Raw genomic sequence first — 25,589 nt, forward strand, 5'->3', positions numbered from 1 at the left:
AATGATAATTAATTAATGATAAATCAAGCCAAACATGTGAATGTGCATTTACAAAATAAAAGCACTCCATAACAAATTATGTTTTCTAAGTAATAAAATTTCATCAAATAAATTTGATATTTTACATATTTTAGATATAAAATAACAAATAGCATCAATCAAGATGACCTAAAATAAAATACAATTCTTCCAAAACAAATAAAAATAAAAATGCATCTAAATTCACAGCAAAGACAAAACAGGCAACTGCTGAGAAAACTCTAGATCTCCATATGTAGACGGCTCATCCAGCTAAGTACAGCAGTGGAGGTATGATACTGTGGGAGATTTCTTTCCAAACAAGAAAAAAACGAGAAATGCAACAACAGAACGTCTGATTTAACGGCCTAGTCAAAGTTCGGACCTCAGAAAGTTCTACTTTAAATCCACTGGATGGTGGATTTAAATAGCAAACAATAAGTTCTGTTTTATTCTGAAGCAGAGCAGCACTCTGATGAAGAGACAGTTCCCGTTGCTGGACGGTTTGCAGCTGCTGCATGATTTATTAATCGCCCTCTGATGTTTACAGGCTGAACCAGAGAGATGAGATCGGACCTCTGAAAGCTCTTCAGATGAGTCAGAACCAAATGCTGCGCTGATAGTTTATGCCTGCCTCAGCTGGCTTCGTTAAAAGCTCCAGAATGTTTGCAGAAGAACCATAAATAAGACGTCCGTTTCTGCGTCGTAAATAAAGTGATGTAAGTTTAAATAAACGTGAGAGGGCGAAGCTTCGAGTTCAGCAGGAGGAAGCTGGAAGGACAAAGCAAAGATCACTTCTGCTGGGGCTGAAAGAGGAAGACTTCAGCAGGTTTCACACACACACACACACACACACAGTTTCCCTTTTATCAGCAGGGTTTTAGTGTGTGATGTTCAGCTGCAGCATCAGTCTCGCCGCCGCTGCTCCCACGCTGCATCACCAACATCAGCCCTACTTCCAGGTGAGCTCTAAATAGTTTCTCTAAATGTTTTTTGCTTTAATCTGTTGAGTCTTAAAGTTTTTAAAGCTTCACTTTAGCCGTTTGGTTTTCTTGCTTTCTGCTGTTTTGTCAGTTCAGGTAGAAACATTTCGGCTGAGGATCCATCAGATTTGAGTCTCTTCATGTCGTTTAAATCATGATGTAATGTCTGTTGTCTCAGATGACGCCAGGCGCCACACAGCTGCTCACTTTTATCTCCTTATCTCTAAAATCTTCACGATGTGGTCATGTTCACGTTTGTCTATTTAAAGCCTTTTCACGCTGGCAGACCACAGATGAATATCAGTGAAACTGACGATGCGCGCTCTGACTGTGTTAAACCCTCAGATAACAACTTGCTGCTCTTAAATGTAACTGCATCTGTTAAACTGAGTCTCTAAGATGGCTGGGTGGAAAAAAGACAGATATTATGCTTTCTTGCCTCTGAGGTTCATCTGAATCTAATCTATTAACAAAATGTTTGAGCTCAGAGCGAAGTGTGTGAAGCTCAGAGCCACAGTTTCCTGTATCGTTTTTTATTTGAGTTTTTTTTTTTAACACCTTCGCTTCATTATGTTCCAACTGCAGGTTAAAGGTTAAACATGTTGGTCATTTGCACAACTTTCACCTTGTTTTTAATCATAAATCCACCAAATTAAGAACAAAATTCTTGCTGTTCATGCATTTTAGTCAGAATCTGTTTATGTTGTGCAGCTTTTATTAGGCTGCAGCGACATGTTTATTTGTTTAACCTGAGCTTTATGAGGAAATGTTTGAGAACTGGTTTACAGCCAGTAGGTTGTAATTAATTGTTAATTTTGACTTAATAAAAACAGTATAAAACTAAAAGTAGTTTGACTTTATCCCAGCTATAGAAATGTATCGGCTTTTATTTTAATCAGAAAGGAAATTATTCTTACTGCTGCTGAAATAATGTAGCATTAATGTATTTAGTGATTCTTCATTATGATTTTAGTTGTTTTGTTTTTTTTTTACATATTTTTGTTGATATAGACTTATTGTAATTATTATTATTAAAGTATTTATTTTTAATCAATTTTAAAAATTATATTTACTTGCAAAACATAGATCCTAATCACTACATTTGTGTTGTTTCTTAAGACTTTCTGCTCTTTATTCAAGCTAACACCAGCATAATAAGCTGGTGAATTAGTCAGGCTCTCTGCTCCGGTAGCTAGTCCGTTTAGCAGAAATGCTAACATTAGCTTGCTAGCTGTGGTTTTTGTACAGCGGTATCTTAATGAGAGTGAAGGCTGCTACTCTTTGGTTCCCCATGATGACTGTGAAAAAGTTTTTTTTAGCAACGGTTTGGGAACCCGCAAGCCTAAAGGGAACCCAAACACTCTGACCCAAAGTATCGGAAAAAGGAACCAGAGTTCTCCCGGTCCGGACCGGCTCGAGTTTCTGCTGTGAAGAGAGAAGCTCTGAAACAGAGAAACAGGAACGCATTGTACTGTAATTCAATTAGTCATTTCCAGCTCTGGTTTCTGGTTTCTGGATGGACCAGAACCAGAAGTCGGTCGGGTTCTGCTGCATAAACGGCTCAAATGGACACAAATGAATGGATTCAGTTTTTAGACAAGAATGAGTCTTTGAGACTCGGTTGGAAATTCATAAATATAGTTTTGTTCTTACTGTGTGTGAACCTTGAACTGCTCCAATTATGCAGCATAAAATGAAAACACCAACAAGTTTCTGAAGGTTTTTTTTAATCTCATCTCTGACTGAAATCGTTTTGCATCATCAAGGTTCATATTTTACTTTGACCTGAAGATGAGAGGCGTTAGATTTCCCCCACACAGAGAGACGTATCAGTTACTTATTTCATTTTGAGTAAAATTCAGATTGTTAAAGAATCACATTGTTATATCAGAGTAAGACTTTTAGGAAAGAAATTAAATGTTTTGGAAAAAGTAATGATGGGAAAAATGACTCAAGTTTAATAACAGGAAGTTGAGTGGAAGGAAAAAGTGTGATAGGAATGAGAGACGACAAAGCAGACGAGCAGAAGGCCAACCCGGGCTTCCTGAACACCTCAGCAGAACTTCATGTTCCTGTGACTCTTTAACATCTATAATTTGAATTCTTGTTTCAATTTGCTGTAAGAAAATCCAGGTTGAAAGGAGAATTAAAGTTATTTAAAAGGTGAAAGTTCCTCAAAAGCTTCAAGTTCCTGATCTGTACTTCTGCTCAATGGACAGACTTTGGTCTTCACCGACTTCTCAAATTTAAAATTTCATTTTCAGCCACAAGGAAGAACAAGCTGACCTCACTGCTCTACGCTGGTTCTCTGGCTCTCTGAGTCTCTGGTTCTGGTTCTGGGTCTCTGGTTCTGGGTCTCTGGTTCTGGTTCTGGTTCTGGTTCTCTGGTTCTGGTTCTCTGGTTCTCTGGTTCTGGTTCTCTGGTTCTGGTTCTCCGGTTCTCTGGTTCTGGTTCTCCGGTTCTGGTTCTGGTTCTCTGGTTCTGGTTCTCTGGGTCTCTGGTTCTGGTTCTCTGGTTCTGGTTCTCTGGTTCCCTGGTTCTGGTTCTGGGTCTCTGGTTCTCTGGTTCTGGTTCTGGTTCTGGGTCTCTGGTTCTGGTTCTCTGGTTCTATGGTTCTGGGTCTCTGGTTCTCTGGTTCTGGTTCTGGTTCTCTGGTTCTCTGGTTCTGGTTCTCTGGTTCTGGTTCTGGTTCTCTGGTTCTCTGGTTCTGGGTCTCTGGTTCTGGTTCTGGGTCTCTGGTTCTCTGGTTCTGGTTCTCTGGTTCTGGGTCTCTGGTTCTCTGGTTCTGGTTCTCTGGGTCTCTGGTTCTCTGGTTCTGGTTCTCTGGTTCTCTGGTTCTCTGGTTCTCTGGTTCTGGTTCTCTGGTTCTGGGTCTCTGGTTCTCTGGTTCTGGTTCTCTGGGTCTCTGGTTCTGGGTCTCTGGTTCTCTGGTTCTGGTTCTGGGTCTTTGGTTCTGGGTCTCTGGTTCTCTGGTTCTGGTTCTGGTTCTCTGGTTCTCTGGTTCTGGTTCTCTGGTTCTCTGGTTCTGGTTCTCTGGGTCTCTGGTTCTGGTTCTCCGGTTCTCTGGTTCTGGTTCTCCGGTTCTGGTTCTGGTTCTCTGGTTCTCTGGTTCTGGTTCTCTGGTTCTGGTTCTGGTTCTCTGGTTCTCTGGTTCTGGTTCTCTGGTTCTCTGGTTCTGGTTCTGGTTCTGGTTGTCTGGTTCTCTGGTTCTGGTTCTGGTTCTCTGGGTCTCTGGTTCTGGGTCTCTGGTTCTCTGGTTCTGGGTCTCTGGTTCTCTGGTTCTGTTTCTGGTTCTGGTTCTGGTTCTCTGGTTCTGGTTCTGGTTCTCTGTTTTGACGTTTTCACCTTTAAAAGATGAAAACTGAACGTTTCATAATTCAGTTTCCCAAAGTTTTCAGGATTTTAGTTCCTTTTCTTATTGTTTCGACGTCGGCTTGTTTGTCAAAGGAACCAGAACCAGAACCAGTTGGAGCAACACAATGATTATAAATAATAATAATGAATTATCAATATTATTAATAATTGTTATTGTCATAATAATTATTATTTTAACATAATAAAATAAAAATTGTAGTTATTATTTTTATTAATAAAAATACAAAACATTATTGAAGATAATGATATTATTTCAATTAATAATAAAATAATTATTAACAATAGTAATTAAATATTTTAATACATTCAAATAAAATACATTATTTTTATAACTACTGATATTAAAAATATTATTATGATTATCTTAAATAGATGCAGGATTGATCCATGGATTCTCAAAACAAAGTAACAAATATTGGAAATAAGACATTTACTTTTTCTCAATAGTCAATAATTGTTAACTTACAGCTGCTCTGTCTAAAGAAGTTACTTGAAAGTAACTGTAACTGTGGAAACTAGACAAAGTACTTGGTGAAATTTTGTGTTTTTCAATGTAACAAAGCAGATTTAATAAAATATTACATGGTAAGGAACCATTTTCTGTCTGTCGGCTGAACTCAGCTGGTCGTTACGTTTATTTTCCGTCTGAAGTGCACGAGAGACGCAGCGCAAGTCACAAAATGTACGGCACAAAAAAGAGAAACTGCACCTTTAGTTTTGATAGAAGTAAATAAAAAAGAGGAAAGTAACAGAGGAAATGCACATGTGCTTTTATTTCTATAGAGATTGTCTCATTGACTTGAATGGAGCTGCACTGATAAAGAACAAAACGGTTCCATGATGCTGAATTTTACTCAGGTTTGTGCATTAATTAAATTTCCTCTTCAGAAGGTCACAAAGCTGTAAAAAGCTGATGAACATCTGGAATAAATGAACAAATGTTCCTTATATTGGTAACTAAATACGTCAACAATAAGATGCCGTCCTTCTAGACTCTTTTCATGTTTTCATCTTTTGGTTTTTCCCCAGATGTGAAATTGTGAGATTCTGTATTTACTCAGTTTTGTAATTTGCGGTTCTGATCTGTGCTGGGGAGGGAAAGAAACCACTCGTGAACTGGGTCACTCCGAGTCAGGCTGACCTCTTTTCTGCAAACTTCCTCCCAGCTCTGACTCTTGTAAAAAAACAAACCCATCTCACCTTCAGACCTTCTGCAGACCACAACTGGGACGTCCTGGTCTGATGCCTCCATGCTCTTTACCAGCAGAACCAACCTTTTCAAACACCGAAACGTCTGGGTACAGATCAGATCATTTAAATATCTAATGTCAGGGTTTCTGAACTTCTTCCGTCGCATTGAATAAAACTGACAGAAAGTCAAATGAGAAACAATTTTTGTCTCAACCTGGCAACGTGGAGGTGGAAAAGTGTGTCAGTGACAAATACCTGAAAGCAGATTCTTATGATCTCCTGAGGTGTAGCTGCAGCAGTGGTTCAATGGTTTTGTACATATTTCCTGTTGATTAGAACTTTATAATGAGAAATCTGCTGCTTCTGCTGTTAACAGACATTTGAACCAGAAACAGAGGAAGAAATGACAGGAAGTAGAAGCATCTGCACAGAAAGTTCTGCACTCATTTGATCACACGACCTATTTAACAATATCCTTTTGTAACCACAAATGTGTAATTTATTCAGAAAAGTGCCAGAGGTTCAGTTTACAGTATTTCAGGTTGTCCTAGTAATGGATCATAAAATCTCAGAACCTGCCGAAATGCGGACCAGGCTCTGACTGGGGTCATCCAAGGACCTAACAGCCGGTATCGAAGGGTCTGGTACGCCTGGAGTACTCCCCACACGGTTCCCTGAGGGACACAATCGAACCTTCTCTTAGTCCACAAAGTGCATGTAGACCGGTTGGGTGAACCCCCACACAGCCCCCAGGACCCTGCTGAGGGTGTAGAGCTGGTTCAGTGTTTCATGAACAAAAACCACGCTGCTCCTCCTGAATCCGAGGTGCGACTATCCAATGGACCCTCCTCTCCAGAACCGCTGAATAGCCCTTACCACGGGGACTTAAGAGTGTTGTCCTCTGTAGGTGGGACACATTCTGTGGTGATCCTGCTTTTTGAATAGGAGGACCACCACCCAGGTCTGCCAGTCCAGAGGAACTGCACTCGATGTCTGCACAATATTGTGTAGACAGCAAAATCCCACAACATCCAGAGCCTTAAGGAACACAGAGCCAAATCTCATCCACCCCTGGGACCTCAGCTCCAGAGATCGGAAAGTCCGACCTAAAGTCCCCAGGCACTGCTTCCTCAAAGGAAGACGTGCTGATGGGAATAAGGGGGTCTTCAAAGTATTTTGCCCACAAGAAAGTCTTTCTCCATGGTCTTTCTGAACTCCTCCCATGGCCGAGTTTTTGCCTCAATGACCAACCGAGCCAGAAGGGCAATCTGCAGTGCCCCCTCCACAGACTCCAAAAAGGGTGGGTAGTCTGAACGGTAGTCAGAACCCATCCCCCCACACATAGGCGGAGGAAGGTACCATCTTGTTCACAGGGGTGAACACAGACATACAGGCACCAACACTTGGGGACAACTAGCATGCCCACTTCTGCTCAGTGCCTCACACCAGGGGCAACACCAGAGTGAAAGAGTATCCAACCCCTCTCAAGGAGACTGGGTCCAGAGCCGTGTGTTGAGGTGAGACTGGCTGTTTTCAACCTCTCAACCTCACGCACCAACCAGGCTCCTTCTCCACCAGAGAGGCGACATTCCACTTCCTGAGAACCAAATCTTGTAGCCCAGGATCAGACCCCCAATGTCCCCGCCTTTGGCCACCACCCATCTCCCACTGCACCTCCTACAAGCGGTGAGCCCATGGGAAGGGGGACCCATGTCAGGCTCCGTGGGTGGAAGCCTGGCCACCAGATGCTGGCCAGCATGTCCCACCTCCAGGCCTGACTCCAGGGTGGGCCGTTGATTGTACTCATCATAGGGGGTCTTTGGACTGCACTTTGTCTGGTCCCTCAACTGGAACCTGTCTGCCTTAGGTGACTCTACTAGGGGCAAGAAAGCCCCAGTATGACAGCAAAGCTCAGGGGTTTCATTGAGTGTCCCAATGATCTCCAGAGTTATTGGATGCACTCAGACCCCTCCACCACAGTAAGATGGCAGCTCAGGGAGGGGAATTTCTCCTCCTCTTGTTTTCAAAATGTTTCTCAGTGTTTCTTGCCTAAATGCATAAATCAGATCACCGAAGCTTTGATACATGCAGAACTTTAGTCAGATCTTCTTTGACTTTCTGTCTGTACTTTTTAATTCATGATATCAACTGAAAACAATATCTACACTCAAGCTATAATTTAAAAAGAATTTTCTGACTTGGAATGTTTTTACTTGTTGACCCTTCAGCTTGTGTTTAATGTTAACATTATTTCCACCTGCAAGTTTTTAATGACGGTTAGAGTATTTTGTTTGGAATTACTGTTTTTTATTGTCTTATTTTAATATATTAACAATAAAGTTTCTCTTTAACTTTTATTACAGCAAAACAAGATGAACATCTCCAATGACTCCACTGCTCCTCCCTATGAATATGATGACAATTATTACGACCATTCTGGTTATGAACCGTGTTCTTTCAGTAACAACAACAGTTTGAACGTTGTGGCTGGTCCTTACATTCACTCCATCATCTGCATCCTGGGCTTGGTGGGGAACAGCCTGGTCATCCTCACCTATGCCCTCTACAAGAGAACCAAATCCATGACTGACGTCTACCTGCTCAATGTGGCCATCGCTGACCTGCTGTTCGTGCTGGCTCTACCTTTCATCGTCTACAACGAGCTGTACTCTTGGCCGATGGGGCAGGTGGCCTGTAAGCTGCTGCGTGGTTCCTACAGCGTCAACCTGTACAGCGGCATGCTAATGTTAGCCTGCATCAGCACCGACCGCTACATCGCCATCGTCCAGGCTCGCCGAAGCTTCAGGTTACGTTCGGTGTCAAACAGCCACATTATCTGTTTCCTGATCTGGATCTTTGCCTTACTGGTGTCTGTTCCCACTTTATATTTCCACCATTGGTACGAACCATCACATAATGAGATCACCTGGTTCAACAGTACCGAACAGGAAGAGCCAACAGATCCACAGTACGTCTGTGAGTTGAAATTTGATGACAGCAACACTGCTAGCATAGTGAAGGTTGCTGTTCCCAGCACCCAACTGGCCATTGGCTTCTTCCTGCCGCTATTCATCATGATCTTCTGCTACACTTCAGTCATCATCACCCTGCAGAAAGCTAAAAACTTCCAGCGACACAAAGCGGTCCGAGTGGTGATGGTGGTGGTGCTGGTCTTCATCGTCTGCCACTTGCCTTACAACCTGGCCCTGTTCTATAAGACAGCCAATTTGTTCAAACACAGCGATTGTGACGAGGAGGACTCACTGCACATGGCGATGTCTGTGCTGCAGATGGTCGCCTACCTGCACTGCTGCCTGAACCCGCTGCTGTACGCCTTCATCGGAGTGAAGTTCAGGAACCACTTCAGGAGGATCTTCCGTGACCTGTGGTGTTTGGGTAAGAGGTACATCGACCCGCGCCGTTTCTCCAGGGTCACTTCGGACACCTTCATGTCCACAATTCGTCGCTCGGTGGATAGCTCCAGTGAAAACGGCACGTCTTTTACCATGTGATCAGATTGAGGCCTGCAGGTCTCTAAAATTCAAACTTGAGTCTTGTTTTTTACTCTAAAGCAAATTTTAGCCACAATGTGATGAATTTAGACAGAGAAAACAGAACATGACAAACTCCTTAGGTTTGTTGTGTTGATTGTTGCTCTGCTGCCGTTAGGATCCTGGCATATTAGGCATAATGATGTCTAAAGGTAAAACTAACCAAATTTAATTGGAAAGAAGAAGAAAAGTCAAGATTTTCTTCTGTCTGCAGGAGTTTGGTTAAAAAGAGAAAAATGTCCTGACAGCTGATTCCTGGTGTCTGTTTGTGGTTCAGTCTTTGATGCACCAACTTTGATTCTCAATGTTTCTATTTAGGATAAATTTGGACAAGACAAAAAATTGTTCTGGATTTTCCTGTGGTTTGAGACGATGGTTTGTGTCCACCACCTTGTTAAAAGGCAATGTTAAACATTTTATGTGACAAATATCTGTAGCTTGTTGGAAAACCAATAAATTAGATACAATACATTATTTTTCTCATCTTAAACTAATACTTTGTTCAAACACCTTTAGGTCAAAGTTCAGCGTTTCTGTAGGAGTTTATCTGCATCTTGACTTATCTTTTTTAAAAAGTCAAATCTTTTTATCTGTGAGGCCATCCACTGCATTTCTGGATTACCCCAGAAATTTAGTTCTAGACTTTGACTAGGACTGCAGTCTGAAACCTTTGCATCCATAGAGCCACTTTTATCCTCAGGTTATCTAAATAAACTCATTAAAAAAGAAAGCAAATGATGATTTATGATGAACATTTCCAGGAAGGTGTCATTTATAAAGAAGCACTTTTATATTTCTGTAATAAGGATTCACATAAAATATAAACAGAGGATGTTTCGCTGATATTTGTGAAAAGTTATTTAAAAAGCAGGTAATTTCCCACTTAATGAGAAAATACGGATCTAAAAATAATATTTCTGGTACTTTGGTTTCATTCTTTAGTGGAGATTCAATGTAATTATTCCTTGGAAAGTTGGAAAAACTCTGAAACCTCCATTTTATAATCTGTATATTGTTATATTGAACAATATTAGTTATTTAGACTAAGTTAAGAATCGTTGTGGTTCATTGCTGCAGATTCTCAGGTAAAGAACTTTAACTTCGTTTTGTTAATTTCCAAATACGATTGGATTCACTATGACACAGAACCACCGAGGTAACCCCACAGCCTGATGCTGCCACCACCATGCTCCACTGGGGAGTTGTGACCCAAAAGTCCAGATTTTCAGATCAGAACAGAGCACATCCTTGTAAGGTTTAGGGTTACAGATTTAGCCTCTAAAACTGTTACATTTTTCAAACTCTTTGGAAAATGTTAATCAAAATACAAATTGTAGTTAAATGTTTTTTACTGACTTGGAGATTTTTTTCCGTTTTTTTTTTTTGTACATTTTTTGGACTCGTGTAACCTGAGGATGTTAAATATAGAGACGTTATTTCTCAGAAGGAAGCAGCTCTAGTTGTTTTTTATCTCCTTCGATCTTCCAGCTTTTCTCAAACTTAATCAGCTTTTAAGGATTAAACTCTGAAACCTTTGCCAGCTTTGAGGCTTTTATTTTGATGCTTTGAGCTGAAAGAGTCTTCCTGTCATACTTTAAGCAACGTTAATGTGTGTGAATGTTGTGGCTGATGTAAAATCTGTATTTTGGGGTATTTTTGTGTCAAAATAAATATTTTTTTTTTAACATAAAGTTGTTTGTTGTGGATTTCTCACCCTGGTGGTAATTCGACTGTCGATACTGTGAAGATGTCTCGATCGGTTTGGCCTTTTTCTTGACTTGTTTTAAATGTGTTTGAGTTGCAGCATCGTGAACCCACAGAGGTGAGAAAACCTCACTGTGAGTTTAGTCATTTATCACAGGAAGAAGAAGAGAGTCGGTGGTGGGAACACGACGTGTAAAACTGCAGCAATGTCTTATAATAACTCTGCCCTTATTGTTGAATTTCCTCAGTAGAAATCGCAGAAGTTAAATTTTTGTCACGCAAAATCAAATCCAGAATAAGTCATAAATCTATATTTACTGCATATTGTGTAAGATTGTTTAGAATGTTGAATTACAATTTATTTGTAGTTAAAATCCTGATTTATTAATTTAAGAGAAACAAAACCTTAAACGAAGCCAGTTTGTCACGGTAATAAACTTTATGGTGATGCCCAGCAGAGGGCGCTGTTGCATGGAGGGGACTGATGAGAACAAGCTCCAGGAAATAACAACTGAAAAAACTCCAAATGTTATTTATATCAGTGTTAAATCAGCATCATTATCACACTCTCTACTTTTAAGACTATGCTTAAAATGAACTTTTAAAAACTGATAGTTAAACTGGCTCAGGTTGTCCTGATCACCTGTACAGTCCTGCTGCTGCGGCCTCAGGATAACCACCTCCTCCTACTCTCACAGTTTGCTTTATTTACTATTATTTTAACTATTGACTGAATCTTTTCTGTCAGTTTTTAACTTTTTATAGAAAATACACCTGGTCTGGTGTTCTGTTTACCTGTAACACCTTGCTGGAGGGCGGGGCTTTTATTGTGAAATACCTTGAGGCGACATGTTGTGAATTAGTTATGTATAATTAAATCAATTAATCAGTAGTAGTGTTCTTAAAAGCCCATTTACAGTTTTATTATTATATTTTATTTTGATAAAAAAGATGTGATTTAATCCTTTTCTGTTCTAAAACCTCATAGTTTACTTAAACTCGGGGCCCTAAAGGCCCAAGTCCTTCGCTCTGATTGGACCAAAGTATCTTATTATTGTCTGGGAACATATTAGATCAAAATAAATAGGAGAAGGGAAAAACTGAGGCTGATTGAACTGTAAGTTTCCTTCTTAAATGTGACATGTAAATATCAATTTAGCTGAAAAAATGTACATTTTGGCCAGAAAATACCTCAAAGTATCTAATAACAGGCTGTTAGCAAAGCCAGCTACGATTTAATCTGCAGTAAAAAGTTTTCCAGGGCCAGAGAAGCAGCTCAGATGCAGGGAAATGGAAGAAACTGGAGTCAAGTGAACACTAGAACTGGTTTGGAACTGGTGAAGATGGAAAATGTAACTGTGTTGCCCAGGATTCACAAATAAATACCAGAATATCATCTGCATATCGAGGAATTTCTGCTGCTTTGTCTTTTATTTGATGGAAACAAATAGTTCAAGCACAGGACCTTGTGGGATACCTCAGTATTTATTTATAGACCTGCTGGGGAAACACCTGTTTGTTATTTGAGGACAGAGGACTAGTTCAATCCCTGAGTTTGGGAGCTTTAACATTAAAAAACTAAATTTTTAAAAGAATTTCTGATTAATGTGGGTAAAAGCACTAAAGTCTAAAAAACCATTTTTACAGAGCCACATTATGAGATAACAGGAAGGTCTGACTGCTTGGATGTGACAAAAACTTTATGGATAAAAAGCAGTAAATACATTTTAAAGATATAAGAGTTCAGCATAAACAACAGAATATAAGCCAAAGTTGATCCATATTTGATTTCCATAAAATACTCATAAAATCAGACATTTTCCAATCATTTCCAAATCTCATGTTTCTGTAATTTCAGGTCTAAAAGTTGGATTTTATGTCTGGATTATATTTTCTCTCAGATGATTGCTTCATGTTGCAGCTCAGGATCACATTAGTAATCCAGACACATGCAGGATATTAAACTGAGGAGAGGAAATATGAAAGAGAGCCATTCAGGCCGGAGACACTGCAGCTCTGTTGGCTGTTTGAGGGAAGCAACGCGCTGACTGCAGGAAACACAGCCGTTCACTCACAGCTCCAAAGATAAAACTGTTTCTGCTTGTCAGATTCAAGCCTGAGGAAGAGGAGGAGAGTTTCAGAGGAAGGAGACACAAACCAGTTAAATACTGGAGGCAGCTTTATTCTCCAGTTGGATCAGAGTGAAACATTCAAGACTTGAAAACTAAGACATCATTTTAGTTTAATCTGACAGGAAGCAGAAACAGCCCTTAATCTAATCTGGTCCTGATGGGAAAAACTCCCAAATCATCAAACCTCCACCAACTTTTCCATAGATTTTGAGGGTATTTGCTGCCTTTCAAAGATTGATGGACAGCAACAGTTGCTTCTCTAAAGGCATTGCCGGTTGTCTTTTCACCTGGATGTGGTTGACACACCTGTGTGCTCCAGAGCAGGAAAAATCCAAAACGTTTTATTCCACCAATAACCAGGCAATCAACCCAGTGGCACCAGAGCATGCCTTACATTTCTGTTGGAACATTTATGAGTTCATGTTTATCACAGATTACTGACCTCAGGATGTGACACCGTCGACCTGAGAGGTTTTGGGCTCTTCGGCCCTCAAAAGGCTCTTAATATTTTAATAAACAGACAACCAATGCTAAGCTAGCAGTCCCTGTGTGATTTGACGTCACATCTATAAAACTTATTTTTGTTTATTTGTTTCATGTAAATCGTACTTTATTTCTTAATGTTGCCTTTATTTATTTCTAGTTGTCCTCATTTTTTAAAAGATATTTTCAATATATTTCATTCTATTCCTCTTTTTCTGCTCAATAAAGATAATTTATCCGGCGATAAACCAAATTATCATTGATTAACACATATATATTTTTATTAGCTGTAAGCAATAATAATCAAAATGAATGTATTTAATTTACAAATTGCACTTTTTGAACTGAATTACTGGTTAAATTAACTGATACTTTTACTGAACTGGGACTCGAACCAGCAACCTCCCAGCGGAAGGCACCGCGGCTGACCCGGTTCGGGTCACTTGTCCAGACTGAGGACGAACGGTACCAGGGACCCGCGGGCCTCCGCGGGACCCGGAAGCACCTCCGACAGGAAGCCCTCGCGCTCCTCACGCACCTCGAACTGCAGCGCGTGGCCGCGGCTCACGCAGTAGATGCGGTCTCCGAGCACCGCACAGCGGAACGGCTGCGGGTTGTCGAGCGGGAAGCGCGCGCCGCCGAGCCACACCTTCACCAGCGTGTTGTACCTGTACACGCTCACGGCCGCGCGCTCCCGCTCCACGTCGAAGCGGTAGATGAGGCTGCGGTGCGCCACCATGTCGGCGGAGCGCCGCCGGCTCTCGTTGAACGGACACTCCTCCCACTCGTCGCGGCGGCTGTCGTATCGCAGCAGGCGGTAGAAGAGCGAGCCGCCGGACACGAACAGCGCGCCGCCGCACGCAACAGCCTCGTGCGCGACGGCAAAGGAGCCTCTGGGCAGCGGAGCCACGTGAGCCCACCTGTCCGCGCGCGGGTCGTAGCGCTCCACGGTGAACAGACACTCCCCCCCGATGGCGTACAGGTGTCCGTCCATGGAGACCAGCCGCAGCTGGCAGCGCGGCTGCGTCAGCGGGCGGACCCGGGTCCAGAGGCCGGTCCGCGGGTTGAAGCAGAACACCCGGTCCGACGCCGTGGAGCGGCCGTCCTGCGTCCCCATCCCGCCCGCCACGAACAGGTAGTTGTAGAGGGTGCACATCCCGGAGCCTTTAGCCGGGACTTCCTCCGGCAGGACGGTCAGCAGCTCCCAGCGCTGGGAGTCCGGGTGGAGGCAGAACACCCGGCGCGGGGCGGGGTCCTCCCGCTGCGGGCTCTGCGGGCGGCTGCTGTCCAGCACCTCGGAGGTCTCGGCCACCGCCAGCACCTTCCGCCCCTCCATCCTGCGGGCCAGGATGAGCTCCCTCTCCGCGGCGGTGAGCCGGCCGAACACGGCGGGGCTCCGCAGAACCTGCAGGTACTGGTCACTCATGAAGTCCAGCAGCCGCTGCTTGTCGCGCTCGGAGCCGCAGCGCTTCGCCTCTTCCAGCAGATCGTAGCAGTTTTCCGCGGTGATCTGCGGCAGGTTGTCGCTGCGGTCTGGATGCTTCACCTCGTCCGCTGCCATCTGGTCCATAGTTACCGGCTCGGTTCGATCGGGATCCTGTCAGGCCCAGTGATCACCTTTTTAATAAAATCCTCAGCAGTTGACGCCCAGTTCGCTGCGCTCTTTCATTCACTCTGTTGCTTCAAGTTTCCCTCCTGCTCTTCTTCTCCTCCGGGGCGCGGCGGCTGCAGCCGGGCCGTGTCTCCGGACACAAAGCCGGACACTGACCGCTGGACTCCTCCTCCTCCTCTAGACTGGACTTCGCGTCTACGCCCTGCAGGCGGAACTCCGGCTGTTTGGTGGAACAATGGCTTTGCAGAACCTCCCAGAATGCAGAAAGTTGGGCGGGAAGAAAAATATATAAAAAAACATAAATGGATGATAAATTCTGAAATAAAACACAAAATGCTTGTTTGTTTCTGTGAACTATGTGAAGCGAGTTGCTGTCCTTGGTGCTGAACCGGGACCAGGTTGACCCAGCAGGATGTGCAGGAACCAGAACCAACCAGCAATTCGGACAAATTACAAGCAACTCATCAGGCAGAACCTCTAAACAAATGAAGATCTGGACTCAAATCGATCATTAATTCACTCCTTAGCTTAATTAAAAGATTAATTTATTATTTTCCTGAATGCATTAACAGGATTTCTGCACATTCTGGTTTCCAAGCTATGCAATAATAATAATAATAATAATAATAATAATAATAATAATAATAATAATAATAATAATAATAATAATAATAATAATAATAATGTTTAGGTGGAGAATTTGATGCTAAATCCGTTAAAACCGTTTCTGTGAGACTGAGATGTTCAGTCAGCAGGAGAATTTTCTCCTTCAACAACCTGCAGTCCAATTAAAGCTAATGCGTTTTCTCTGTAAATCAATGAAAGTGGATGAGATGTTTCTCAAATGAAATGTCAGCGAATTTACTGCCGAACAGCTCCCCCTGCTGGATGGATGTCGAAATCACTTTTCTGTTGGTTATAACATATTTTTAAAAACGTTCCAGTTTAATTTCCCTTCGGAAACAGTTGAATGCGATCATGTCTGTCTGTACAGGTAGAGATTAAAATGTTACTCCATCAGTTCCAAAGCCTCAAATGTTTTACTTTGACTGGGCCACTGCAAAATCTTCATTCCTGTTGTATATTTTCTACTTTTAAGTCAACGTAGTGACAGCAATGTTGAGAAGCTGCAGAGTCCCCGGTCATGATTCCTCCACCACCGTGTGAGCATGCTGATGAGATCTAATGTTTGACTCAATCCACTCATTTACTTCAATAAAATCCCATCATCACGTTTCCAGCTGTTTCATTAAAAATAAAAGTTACAAAAGGGAAAAATCCTCCTGATTTTCTTATTCTGTTATTTTGCATCTTTGTTATTTGTTCATTATTTACAATCTATGTAAAGTTTTAGTTAAATGATGTCATGCATGAACAAATATCAAGCTGGTTATTCCAAAGCTCTACTTTAAAACTTAAACCAGGATTATTATTAAATTATGACAACAAAATGAATATTTTCAGTTTTTATGTTGAAGCTTGTTTTCATCAGTTCTCTTCTAGCAACAGCGCCCCCTGCTGTGGATCAAATGCATTAAGAAATCCTACTTGCAGCTACAAATATATCTCAAAACAATTGCCACTGAAATTGGAAATTGTTTTTATAACCAAGATATTATTTGGTTATAAAACAATAACCAAATAATATTAAATATAAACTGTAAATGTAGATTTATTCTCTTTCTTTCTGGCTCAGTAAAAAGTAAAAGTGCTGTGAAATCTGCTGATGACATTTAGGAACAAAAGGACAGATTTATTATGGGGAAGTGAAGGTTTGAACATGTTTTTATCACTGAATTGTTAAGTTATAAAACTGTTTATATAAGAAAAATACAAACCAGTTGATTCATCTTCCAGGTAGTTTTATCAAAACAAGTGGGACCAATAAACCTGCTGGCAGATCAGAGGAGAAAACACAGAATCAGTTTTATGTTGGTTAGTTGATATTCCTGGTTCATGTTCTAGATAATCTACTGACTCTTTACATCATCAATGACATCATCCAAACACTTTCCTGCACAACCCATTTCTCATATTCTCTGCATCTGTTTTAGTGAAAACGTGTGAGCAGAAAAAAAAAAGCTCGACTTTCCAGGCTTGACCTGGTTTCTGCATTTATCAAAGATGCTGCATCAGCTCCAACTGACAAACTTCCCTCCTGGTTTCCTAGGAAACCACCTGATGCTGCCAGTAAACAACAAATAAAACCAGACAGGAAAAAGGCCAGAGGAGTGAGACCTCCTCAGGGTCAGAGTTTATTGCTTTAGATAACAAAAACACAAGACAAGCAACAAATATTACATTTTATCAAAATCCATAAACATAAAATATAAAATATATGGATCAATGTTTCAGTTATTATTAATCAAAGCAGCTCTAACCAGCTGGTTTTTAGCCTGGATTTAGAGGAGCTCAGTGTTTCGGCTGTTTTGCCGTTTTCTGGAAGTTTGTTCCAGATTTGTGGTGCATAGAAGCTGAAAGCTGCTTCTCCATGAACCAGAACCAGAACCAGAAGAAATATTATGGTGCTGAACGGTTCAGTGATTTTTAAATTAAAAGAAGCCTTGCTCTTCTTTCCTGGTTTTAGTCAGAACTCCAGCTGCAGCGTTCTGGATTTGCTGCGACTGAGGATTGATTTGTAGTCAGACCTGTGAAGACGCTGCTGCAGTAATCGACTAAAGAGAAACACATGGATGAGTTTCTCTATGTCTCCCTGAGACATTAGTCCTCTCACCATGGAGATGTTCTTCAGGTGATAGAAGGTCGACTTTGTAACTGTCTTTATGTGGCTCTGAATGTTCAGGTCAGAGGTCATCACTACTCCCAGGTTTCAGCCTGACCCTATAAAGGTCTTTTGAGCCGGTGCCAAGGAACATGTAAACCAAAAATAATAAGTTCCCCAAAACAGAACCTCAGGGTTCAGTTCCCCAAAACAGAACCCTTAGGTTCTGTTTGGTCTCAGTGTCTTAAAGGAGACACTAATTTGAAGCAGTGAATAAGAAAACAGTTAATGTTGTTTCAGAGTTTTTCAGCCTTCCAAGGTTTAGTTACATGGAATCTCCACAACAGAAAGATGCTAAAAGTAACAGAAACCTAAAAACATAAATAAAATGCTGGTTCTTTAAAAAAAGTAACACATTTTCCAGACCACGTCTTCAGTTGTAATTTGTCTTTTTTGTAACATTAGAAGTTCAAAGTGAGTTTATGTAGCTGGACTGAGGATAAAACTGGCTCAACAGATGTCAAGGTTCAACTCCTATGGGAGTCAAAGTCCAAGTCTCGGGGGTCTCCCTCCAACAAGAAACTTTATCTGAAGGGACATCCGGGTAGAATAAAGGTGAACTAAACACCCAGAGAGGCCAGCAGGCAATCAATGTCCTCACAGAAGCATCAACTGAGCAGCGGATATTGGAGGACCACCATGGAGAAACGACTCAGGCTGCGGGATGATGATTTTCTTACCAGCACAGGTCATGGAAGATCCTCCTGAAGTGGTTCCTGAAGTTCACTCCGATGAAGGCGTACAGCAGCGGGTTCAGGCAGCAGTGCAGGTAGGCGACCATCTGCAGCACAGACATCGCCGTACGCAGTGAAGACTCAGCGTCACAATCACGAAGTTCAAAATAACTGACGGTGTCATACAACAGGGCCAGGTTGTAAGGCAAGTGGCAGACGATGAAGACCAGCATCACCACCATCACCACTCGGACCGCTTTGTGTCGCTTGTAGTTTTTAGCTTTCTGCAGGGTGATGATGACTGAAGTGTAGCAGAAGATCATGATGAATAGCGGCAGGAAGAAGCCAATGGCCAGTTGGGTGCTGGGAACAGCAACCTTCACTATGCTAGCAGTGTTAATGTCATCAAATTTCCACTCACAGACGTACTGTGGATCTGTTGTCTCTTCCTGTTCGGTGATGTTGAACCAGGTGATCTCATTATGTGTTGGTTCGTACCAATGGTAGAAATGGAAAGTGGGAACAGACACCAGTAAGGCAAAGATCCAGATCAGGAAACAGACAATGTGGCTGTTTGACACCGAACGTAACCCGAAACTCCGGCGAGCCTGGACGATGGCGATGTAGCGGTCGGTGCTGACGCAGGCTAACATTAGCATGCCGCTGTACAGGTTGACGCTGTAGGAACCACGCAGCAGCTTACAGGCCACCTGCCCCATCGGCCAAGAGTACAGCTCGTTGTAGACGATGAAAGGTAGAGCCAGCACGAACAGCAGGTCAGCGATGGCCACATTGAGCAGGTAGACGTCAGTCATGGATTTGGTTCTCTTGTAGAGGGCATAGGTGAGGATGACCAGGCTGTTCCCCACCAAGCCCAGGATGCAGATGATGGAGTGAATGTAAGGACCAGCCACAACGTTCAAACTGTTGCTGTCACTGAAAGAACACGGTTCAGAAAGTCCATCATCATTGCTCTCGTTGTAATCGTAGGCTGAATAATCAGAGTTAATGGAGAAGTTCATCTTGTTGCACTGTGATAAAAGTCAACAAGAAAGTTAATCAAATATGTTAAATTAAGATAACAGAAAGCATTGATTCCAAACAAAACACTTTCTGTTATTGTTTTTCATGTCTGGTCCTTTGGCACCACGGCCTGCATGTTTTAGGTGTTACCTTTCTGATTCACAGCCGTCTGCAGCACTTGATGGCAAGCAGAGGAGGTCATGCAATCATCTCAATCAGGTGTTGTGCAACAGAGAAAAATATAAAATATGGAGGGCAGTAGTCCATGAGAACAGGGATTCAGACATTGGACATGCCCAGAAAATTTCCATCATCTGTGGTTTGGGTACTTTAGGATCTCAGAGCTGAGATCCTAAAGTCTCAGAACTTAGGATCTCAGGCATATTTGTGGAGAGAACTATACACATGTTTAAGGCTTTCATATGTTCATAAAAGCCAGAAACAAGATCAGTGTCAAAGGTCAGCCCTGGCAGAGTCCAACTCATAGCTGGAAGAGGTGAGACTTTGTGCTGCTTTTGCTTTGGGCAAACAAGGATTGGATATTCATTGGAAGCCACCTGGATACTCCCTAGAGGACACAGTCTTACGCCTTCTCCAGATCCACAAAACACGTTGACCAGATACTCCTCAGAAATGTTTCAGCCATTCTGCAAGAGTGAAACTCTCTTCCACAGTTCAGATTTCAAAAGAGCCACATCTCTGCTGCAAAGGGAGCCACCTGGCAATTTGACAAAATTTTAGTCCATGTGGTCAATGGTGACGTTACATGGAGAGGTGTGATTTACTCCAGCACACCTTGACCCAATCAATGACTGAAGACCAAATTTGAAATACAAATTGTTGCCCTGTGAGTTGGAGACACAGAAAAATGGAGCAATTAACTTGATCACAACCTGGTGACAAAGTGGATCTTATAATATGATGGACTGGTTTCCCAGGAGTCCATCAGGGTCGACCCATTTCATCCACCCAATTGGTGTTTGGCAAGAAAACACGGGTGGCGACGTGGAGCAGCAGCTTTACCGGATCATTTTATTCACCTTCCTTCCTTCAGCAGACACTGGAATCTCACAGTCATGCAAAAAGTTGTTGCAGAGATCACCTGATGTTTCGCTCTGTCAGTTAATCAGTGTTTGTGAAAAAACACACACACAAAAAAACACACAACACATAAAAAACACACAACACATAAAAAACACACAACACAATGTAACCCATGTTATCTTGGTGAATATGAATTATAGCTTGTAATACACTGTATTGCCGATAGGTGGCAGTAAATAGCTTCAAAATAGTCTGAAGCTCCAGTGATGTGCTACAGAATATGAGCTAGAACAACCCTAGCTCTCATATAGAGTTGTTTCTTCTTCTTCTTCTTCTGTGAAAACATTCTGTGATGACTTTATTGACAAAACTCAATTTTATTTTCAATATTTTTCAAGAATTAGTTTTCATCTATGGTTAAGTTTTGATTCCTGTGTATCTGGATCCGGAAGAAGTTTGTTTTTTGAGATTAAATTTCCTTCTTTTTCTTGCTGCAAATCTCTGGTGACTTCTGTGCTATAATTAGCTTCGTTAGCTAACGATTAGCCACAAGCTAATATTTTGCTGTTATGTAATAAAAGTTATATTGCAATTTAATTTTATAGTTTCAAAACAATCGGAGATGCATGTTTATGGGTAAGAATGCATGTTCTCGACATGACGGTTTGTCAATGCTCATTATGACTAACTCACAAAGGCTGTTCTGCTAATATTGCGCCTTTTCATGTTGAAGTGCTGATACTGATGAAGTATTTAGTGACAGTGAGTTATTTATTCCACTGTTTGGAATTTAAGAGTGCTGAAAAAAAGATATTGATGTCAATTCAGTGAATATTATTTTGTGATGTTTTTTTGAACTAAAAGACAAAAGTTATTTATCACAATAATTTTATCTACACAGAGTGAGGAGATAAAATTTCACTGAAGTGACTTAAAATCGTATATGACACTACAGTGAAAGATGTTTCTGCTGCATGCAGGTTGGGTTTTTTGTGATGAGAGACAACGCATGAAGAACGGCGAGCCAGGATCCACAAGAGCGGATTCACATTGTGTCCACTACGATGCCAAAGAAGAACCTGCTTCTGTTCCACCAGATCGGTGGGTTTGCACATATGAACACCACCCGGGTAGCTACAATACAACATTCAGGTCTGAAAACTGAACTGAAAACAAATCAAAGGAAAAGAAACTCTTGAACTTGTACGACTTGACTATTAAAAGGAAACAGTGACTATTTTGTTCTGTTAGTGTTATTGTCAAAATGTGTAATAAATATGTGTTTTGTTCAACACAGTGTTTCCCTTGCTGCTCCTGAGATGAACCTGGTTCTGATATGTTATTTGATTATAAAGATTCATAGTCACTGATTCCCTTGTCGCAGGTGACTGACCAGGTTAGTAGATCTTACAACAAAAAACACACAACACACAAAAAACCACAACACAAAAACCACAAAACATAAACCACAAAACACACAAACACTATCCAGAAGAAAAAACCACTAAAAACAAAACAAAGCAGATAAAAAAGAGAAGTTCTTTGCAGAATCTTCCCACAGTGTTCGCTGTGGCATGAAGTCAGACTTTTATCTTTATTGCAGCTATAAAACTTTTATCAACCATAAAACTATGAAAAGGTCAAAGGTTACTGCAGTACCTACTATTAAATAAACACTAACCCTTAACATGTCAGTTCATTGTCCAGAATAAATGTCAGGCGTTGCTAAAAGGTCACTGTTATAGTTCCACTTTAACAACTCAGTCAGACCTGAAATGTCATCATGATGAGAATTTGCTCTGCATCGTCACTGAAAGATATGATACCTGCACTATATATATATTATATGTAAAAATACAGATGTATTTTTCTTTAGTCCTTAGCAATAATAAGAGCACACCCTGTAAAATTATTAAGAACTTGTTCATCCAAACGATCCAGCATTAACTGATCTTCAGCTTCATATTACAGCTGGATTCTCACCTCCTGAAGTCGATGTACAGACGGTTTCCTCCTTCCTGTGGTGAATTCACGCTCAGATACCAGAACCTGATTGTTTCCAGCTCAGAGCCGCTTTTTATGTCAAAATGATCCAACTGCTGCTGAACATCCTTGTTGCTCCGGTGCCTCATAAAACTCACTCAGTCCTGTGAGGTTGTTCCTCCATTCGTCCACCTAGTGGAGTAAATGTGCCAAACACATTTACCACATTTTCTCCATATGCAGAAAACACAAACCGTCTGCCCTCCAGAGCCGGGGAGTCCAAACTGCGGTCCGGAGTTCATTCTGGATGGTTCTGTTCGCCTCCCTCCTCTTTGCTTCTTCTTAACAAAAATTCTTTACATTTTCATAGAGTGAGATTTTTGAAGAGGAAAAAATTTTAAATATATATATTTTTATTTTTTGACACAACACAAAGCATTTGTCTGGTATTAACAGCTGTTATGCTTAACTAAAAACTGAAAGTCCTGATCCGTGTCCTGCTTCTGTTGAAGTGAATCCAAAGCAAGGCTTTCATGTCTACAACCTTTATGATGCTTTAGACAAAAAAAGTTTTAGATTCCTTTTATACAAACAATATATTTATTTGTTTACTAAATGAAAATATTGTACATTGTTATAGTTTGTAATAATAACAATAATAATAATAATATATTAATGATAATGATTTGGTGAGCATGGCAAGTTCGCAATTTGGCCACTCCCCCTAGACATGGTCAAAAACTCAAGATTTTGATAACTTTTAACCCTCCATTTCTTAACTGCATATTGAAAGAGGCTGAAGCCAATAGCTCAAAACCATTGGAGGAAGACTCCAAAGTTTGAGTTGTGTAAATGTGAAAAGAGGCTGAAATGACCCAAAACAGCAACCTCCCTGTAGATTTCAGGACATATTTAAGAGACTTTGTTTACTTGATTTTTGGAGCATCCACCTACATAACCAGTTTCAAATCCCTAGGATGTACTATTTTTATCTGTTTACACGTTGAGCAGTTTGACCACACCCACTTTTGATTCCATTAAAAACTTTTAATGCGAGGGACAAATGTGGTGAAAATTGGTGAGTTTTCAGAAATGCTCAGGTTCCTGAACTAGTGTTTTTGGATGGAAAAGCAGAAACTGAGCAAAAATTAACACAGATAATGAAGTTTATTTTTTGTTTTCTCTTTTAATCCTTTTTAAGTCTAACATATTGTGGCTGAACTGTGCTTGAGAATAAAAGTAATTTTCATGTTAGTCAAGTTTGGCATTTATAGACCTCCATGGCAAGATCAGAGCTTCTCACACAAATATCTTCATGTAGGAAAAGATGTGCTGGTTCTGCTGGGACCATCAACCGAGCGGCGAATTACGGACATGTAGATATCGGAGGTGACCCTGGATGAGTGGCGCGGGGCGATGTACCTCTTACCCGCGCACCACAGGTCATGGAAGATCCTCCTGAAGTGGTTCCTGAAGTTCACTCCGATGAAGGCGTACAGCAGCGGGTTCAGGCAGCAGTGCAGGTAGGCGACCATCTGCAGCACAGACATCGCCGTACGCAGTGAAGACTCAGCGTGACAATCACGATGTTCGAAATAACTGACGGTGTCATACAACAGGGCCAGGTTGTAAGGCAAGTGGCAGACGATGAAGACCAGCATCACCACCATCACCACTCGGACCGCTTTTCCAAACCTCTGTGACCACAGAGCCGATAAAAGTCCAACAGGTTCGGTCGGTTCGTGAGTCCGGCAGCAACACACCACAGAACCGATTCCAGAAGAAAATCCAGTAAAACCCCCAACATACCAAACATGAATTTAGAATAATCAAACCCGGATGACGATGTAGAAACAGCAGTGATAGTTTGTGGCTCATTTTACGCGATAAAAGACAAAACAAAAAGAAAAGGCGTTTGATAAAAGACGGCAGGAGCAGCCGCTCTTTGCTGCACTATGATCTGGAGGTGAGTTATGTTTTTTCATAGTTAACATTTTTAACTGAATAAACAGTTAAATATAAACAATATATATGTTTATTTATATATAATAAACATATATAAAAATGACCTTTTCATATTGTAATAAACATTTCCACATATCACCTCTGATGTCCACCGGACTCTCAGTTGCCATGACAACGGTTTGGGATTCCCCTCCGTTCTTACGTCACCGCGCTTTCTGATTGGCTACCTGTCACATTCAACAGGCTGCGTTTCGCTCCCAGTCAGTAAAAACCCACAGGATGAGATAATTGGGTCAAGACAAGATAAAAACAACAACAATAATAATAATAATAATAATACTGATCCAAAACAACAATCTACATTCAGAGTTTATGCTCATCTAATGTGGAACAAATTCACAGAAAATTTCACTCTAATTAAAATGTATCAGTTATCTCAGGCATCAGTTAGCTGTGCAACCACAAACATCACAACACAAATCTTTTGATTAAAATGATTTTTATTGTTATTCTTAAAATCTCAAGTATGCAGATTTTAGCTCAGTATCAATGGTAACATTCAAACAGCATATAAATGCAGCCTAAAGTGTAACATCAGTGCCTGAAGTTCTGACTCCTTAAACATTTAGCAGCAAATAAAAGCATCAAAGTTGGCAAAACGCTCAGAGTTTAATCCTTAAAACTGAATCCAAGGCTGATTAAGTTTGAACAGAAAACAGCTGGAGGGAAACTGACAGAGAGAAATAACAAACATCAAACATCCTCATGTTATACAAATTCAACAAATCATCAAAAGTCATACAAACATAAGGTTTTATTTACAAAGATGTACTTTAGGTAAAAATGTTCCAGTCTGAAGAAATTAGCCAGATTTTGGGTCTAAATCTACAACCTGAATAGCAACGATATTTTATAGCAGCTTTTCCCTGAGTCACACATTTAAGCTGAGATTTTATTCAAATACGTTTTATTCAGTTTTAACTGCGTCTCCCTGAGGTCAGCCTGCCATCATGGTGAATCTGGTCAACTTGAAATAAAACTTTGTTGTCCTAGACAATATTTTCTGAT

General features: G+C 41.2%; 2 protein-coding genes and 1 pseudogene across 3 annotated transcripts; 1 reads left to right on the forward strand and 2 right to left on the reverse strand.

Annotated features, from left to right (window-relative positions):
* The first annotated feature begins 176 nt into the window (after positions 1-176).
* Positions 177-10,810, forward strand: ccr6a (chemokine (C-C motif) receptor 6a). 2 transcript variants are annotated; one of them, XM_032585461.1, is made up of 2 exons: positions 177-980; positions 7,932-10,810. In XM_032585461.1, the coding sequence occupies exons 1-2, from the start codon at positions 909-911 to the stop codon at positions 9,078-9,080; spliced, it is 1,221 nt and encodes a 406-aa protein (XP_032441352.1). In that variant the 5' UTR covers positions 177-908; the 3' UTR covers positions 9,081-10,810. The 2 variants fall into 2 exon arrangements, with proteins under 2 accessions (XP_032441352.1, XP_032441353.1); XM_032585462.1 differs by lacking the exon at positions 177-980 and adding an exon at positions 4,683-5,675.
* Positions 10,811-12,505: 1,695 nt separating this feature from the next.
* On the reverse strand, positions 12,506-15,106 carry LOC116734213 (kelch repeat and BTB domain-containing protein 11-like). Its single transcript, XM_032585463.1, has one exon. It carries the CDS (start codon positions 15,006-15,008, stop codon positions 13,878-13,880), a length of 1,131 nt encoding a protein of 376 aa, XP_032441354.1. The 5' UTR covers positions 15,009-15,106; the 3' UTR covers positions 12,506-13,877.
* Positions 15,107-17,784: 2,678 nt separating this feature from the next.
* Positions 17,785-22,719, reverse strand: LOC116734533 (C-C chemokine receptor type 6-like; annotated as a pseudogene).
* Positions 22,720-25,589: the final 2,870 nt, after the last annotated feature.

Source organism: Xiphophorus hellerii, chromosome 15 (genome assembly GCF_003331165.1).
Source record: "Xiphophorus hellerii strain 12219 chromosome 15, Xiphophorus_hellerii-4.1, whole genome shotgun sequence".
Classification (NCBI taxonomy): Eukaryota; Metazoa; Chordata; class Actinopteri; order Cyprinodontiformes; family Poeciliidae; genus Xiphophorus; species Xiphophorus hellerii.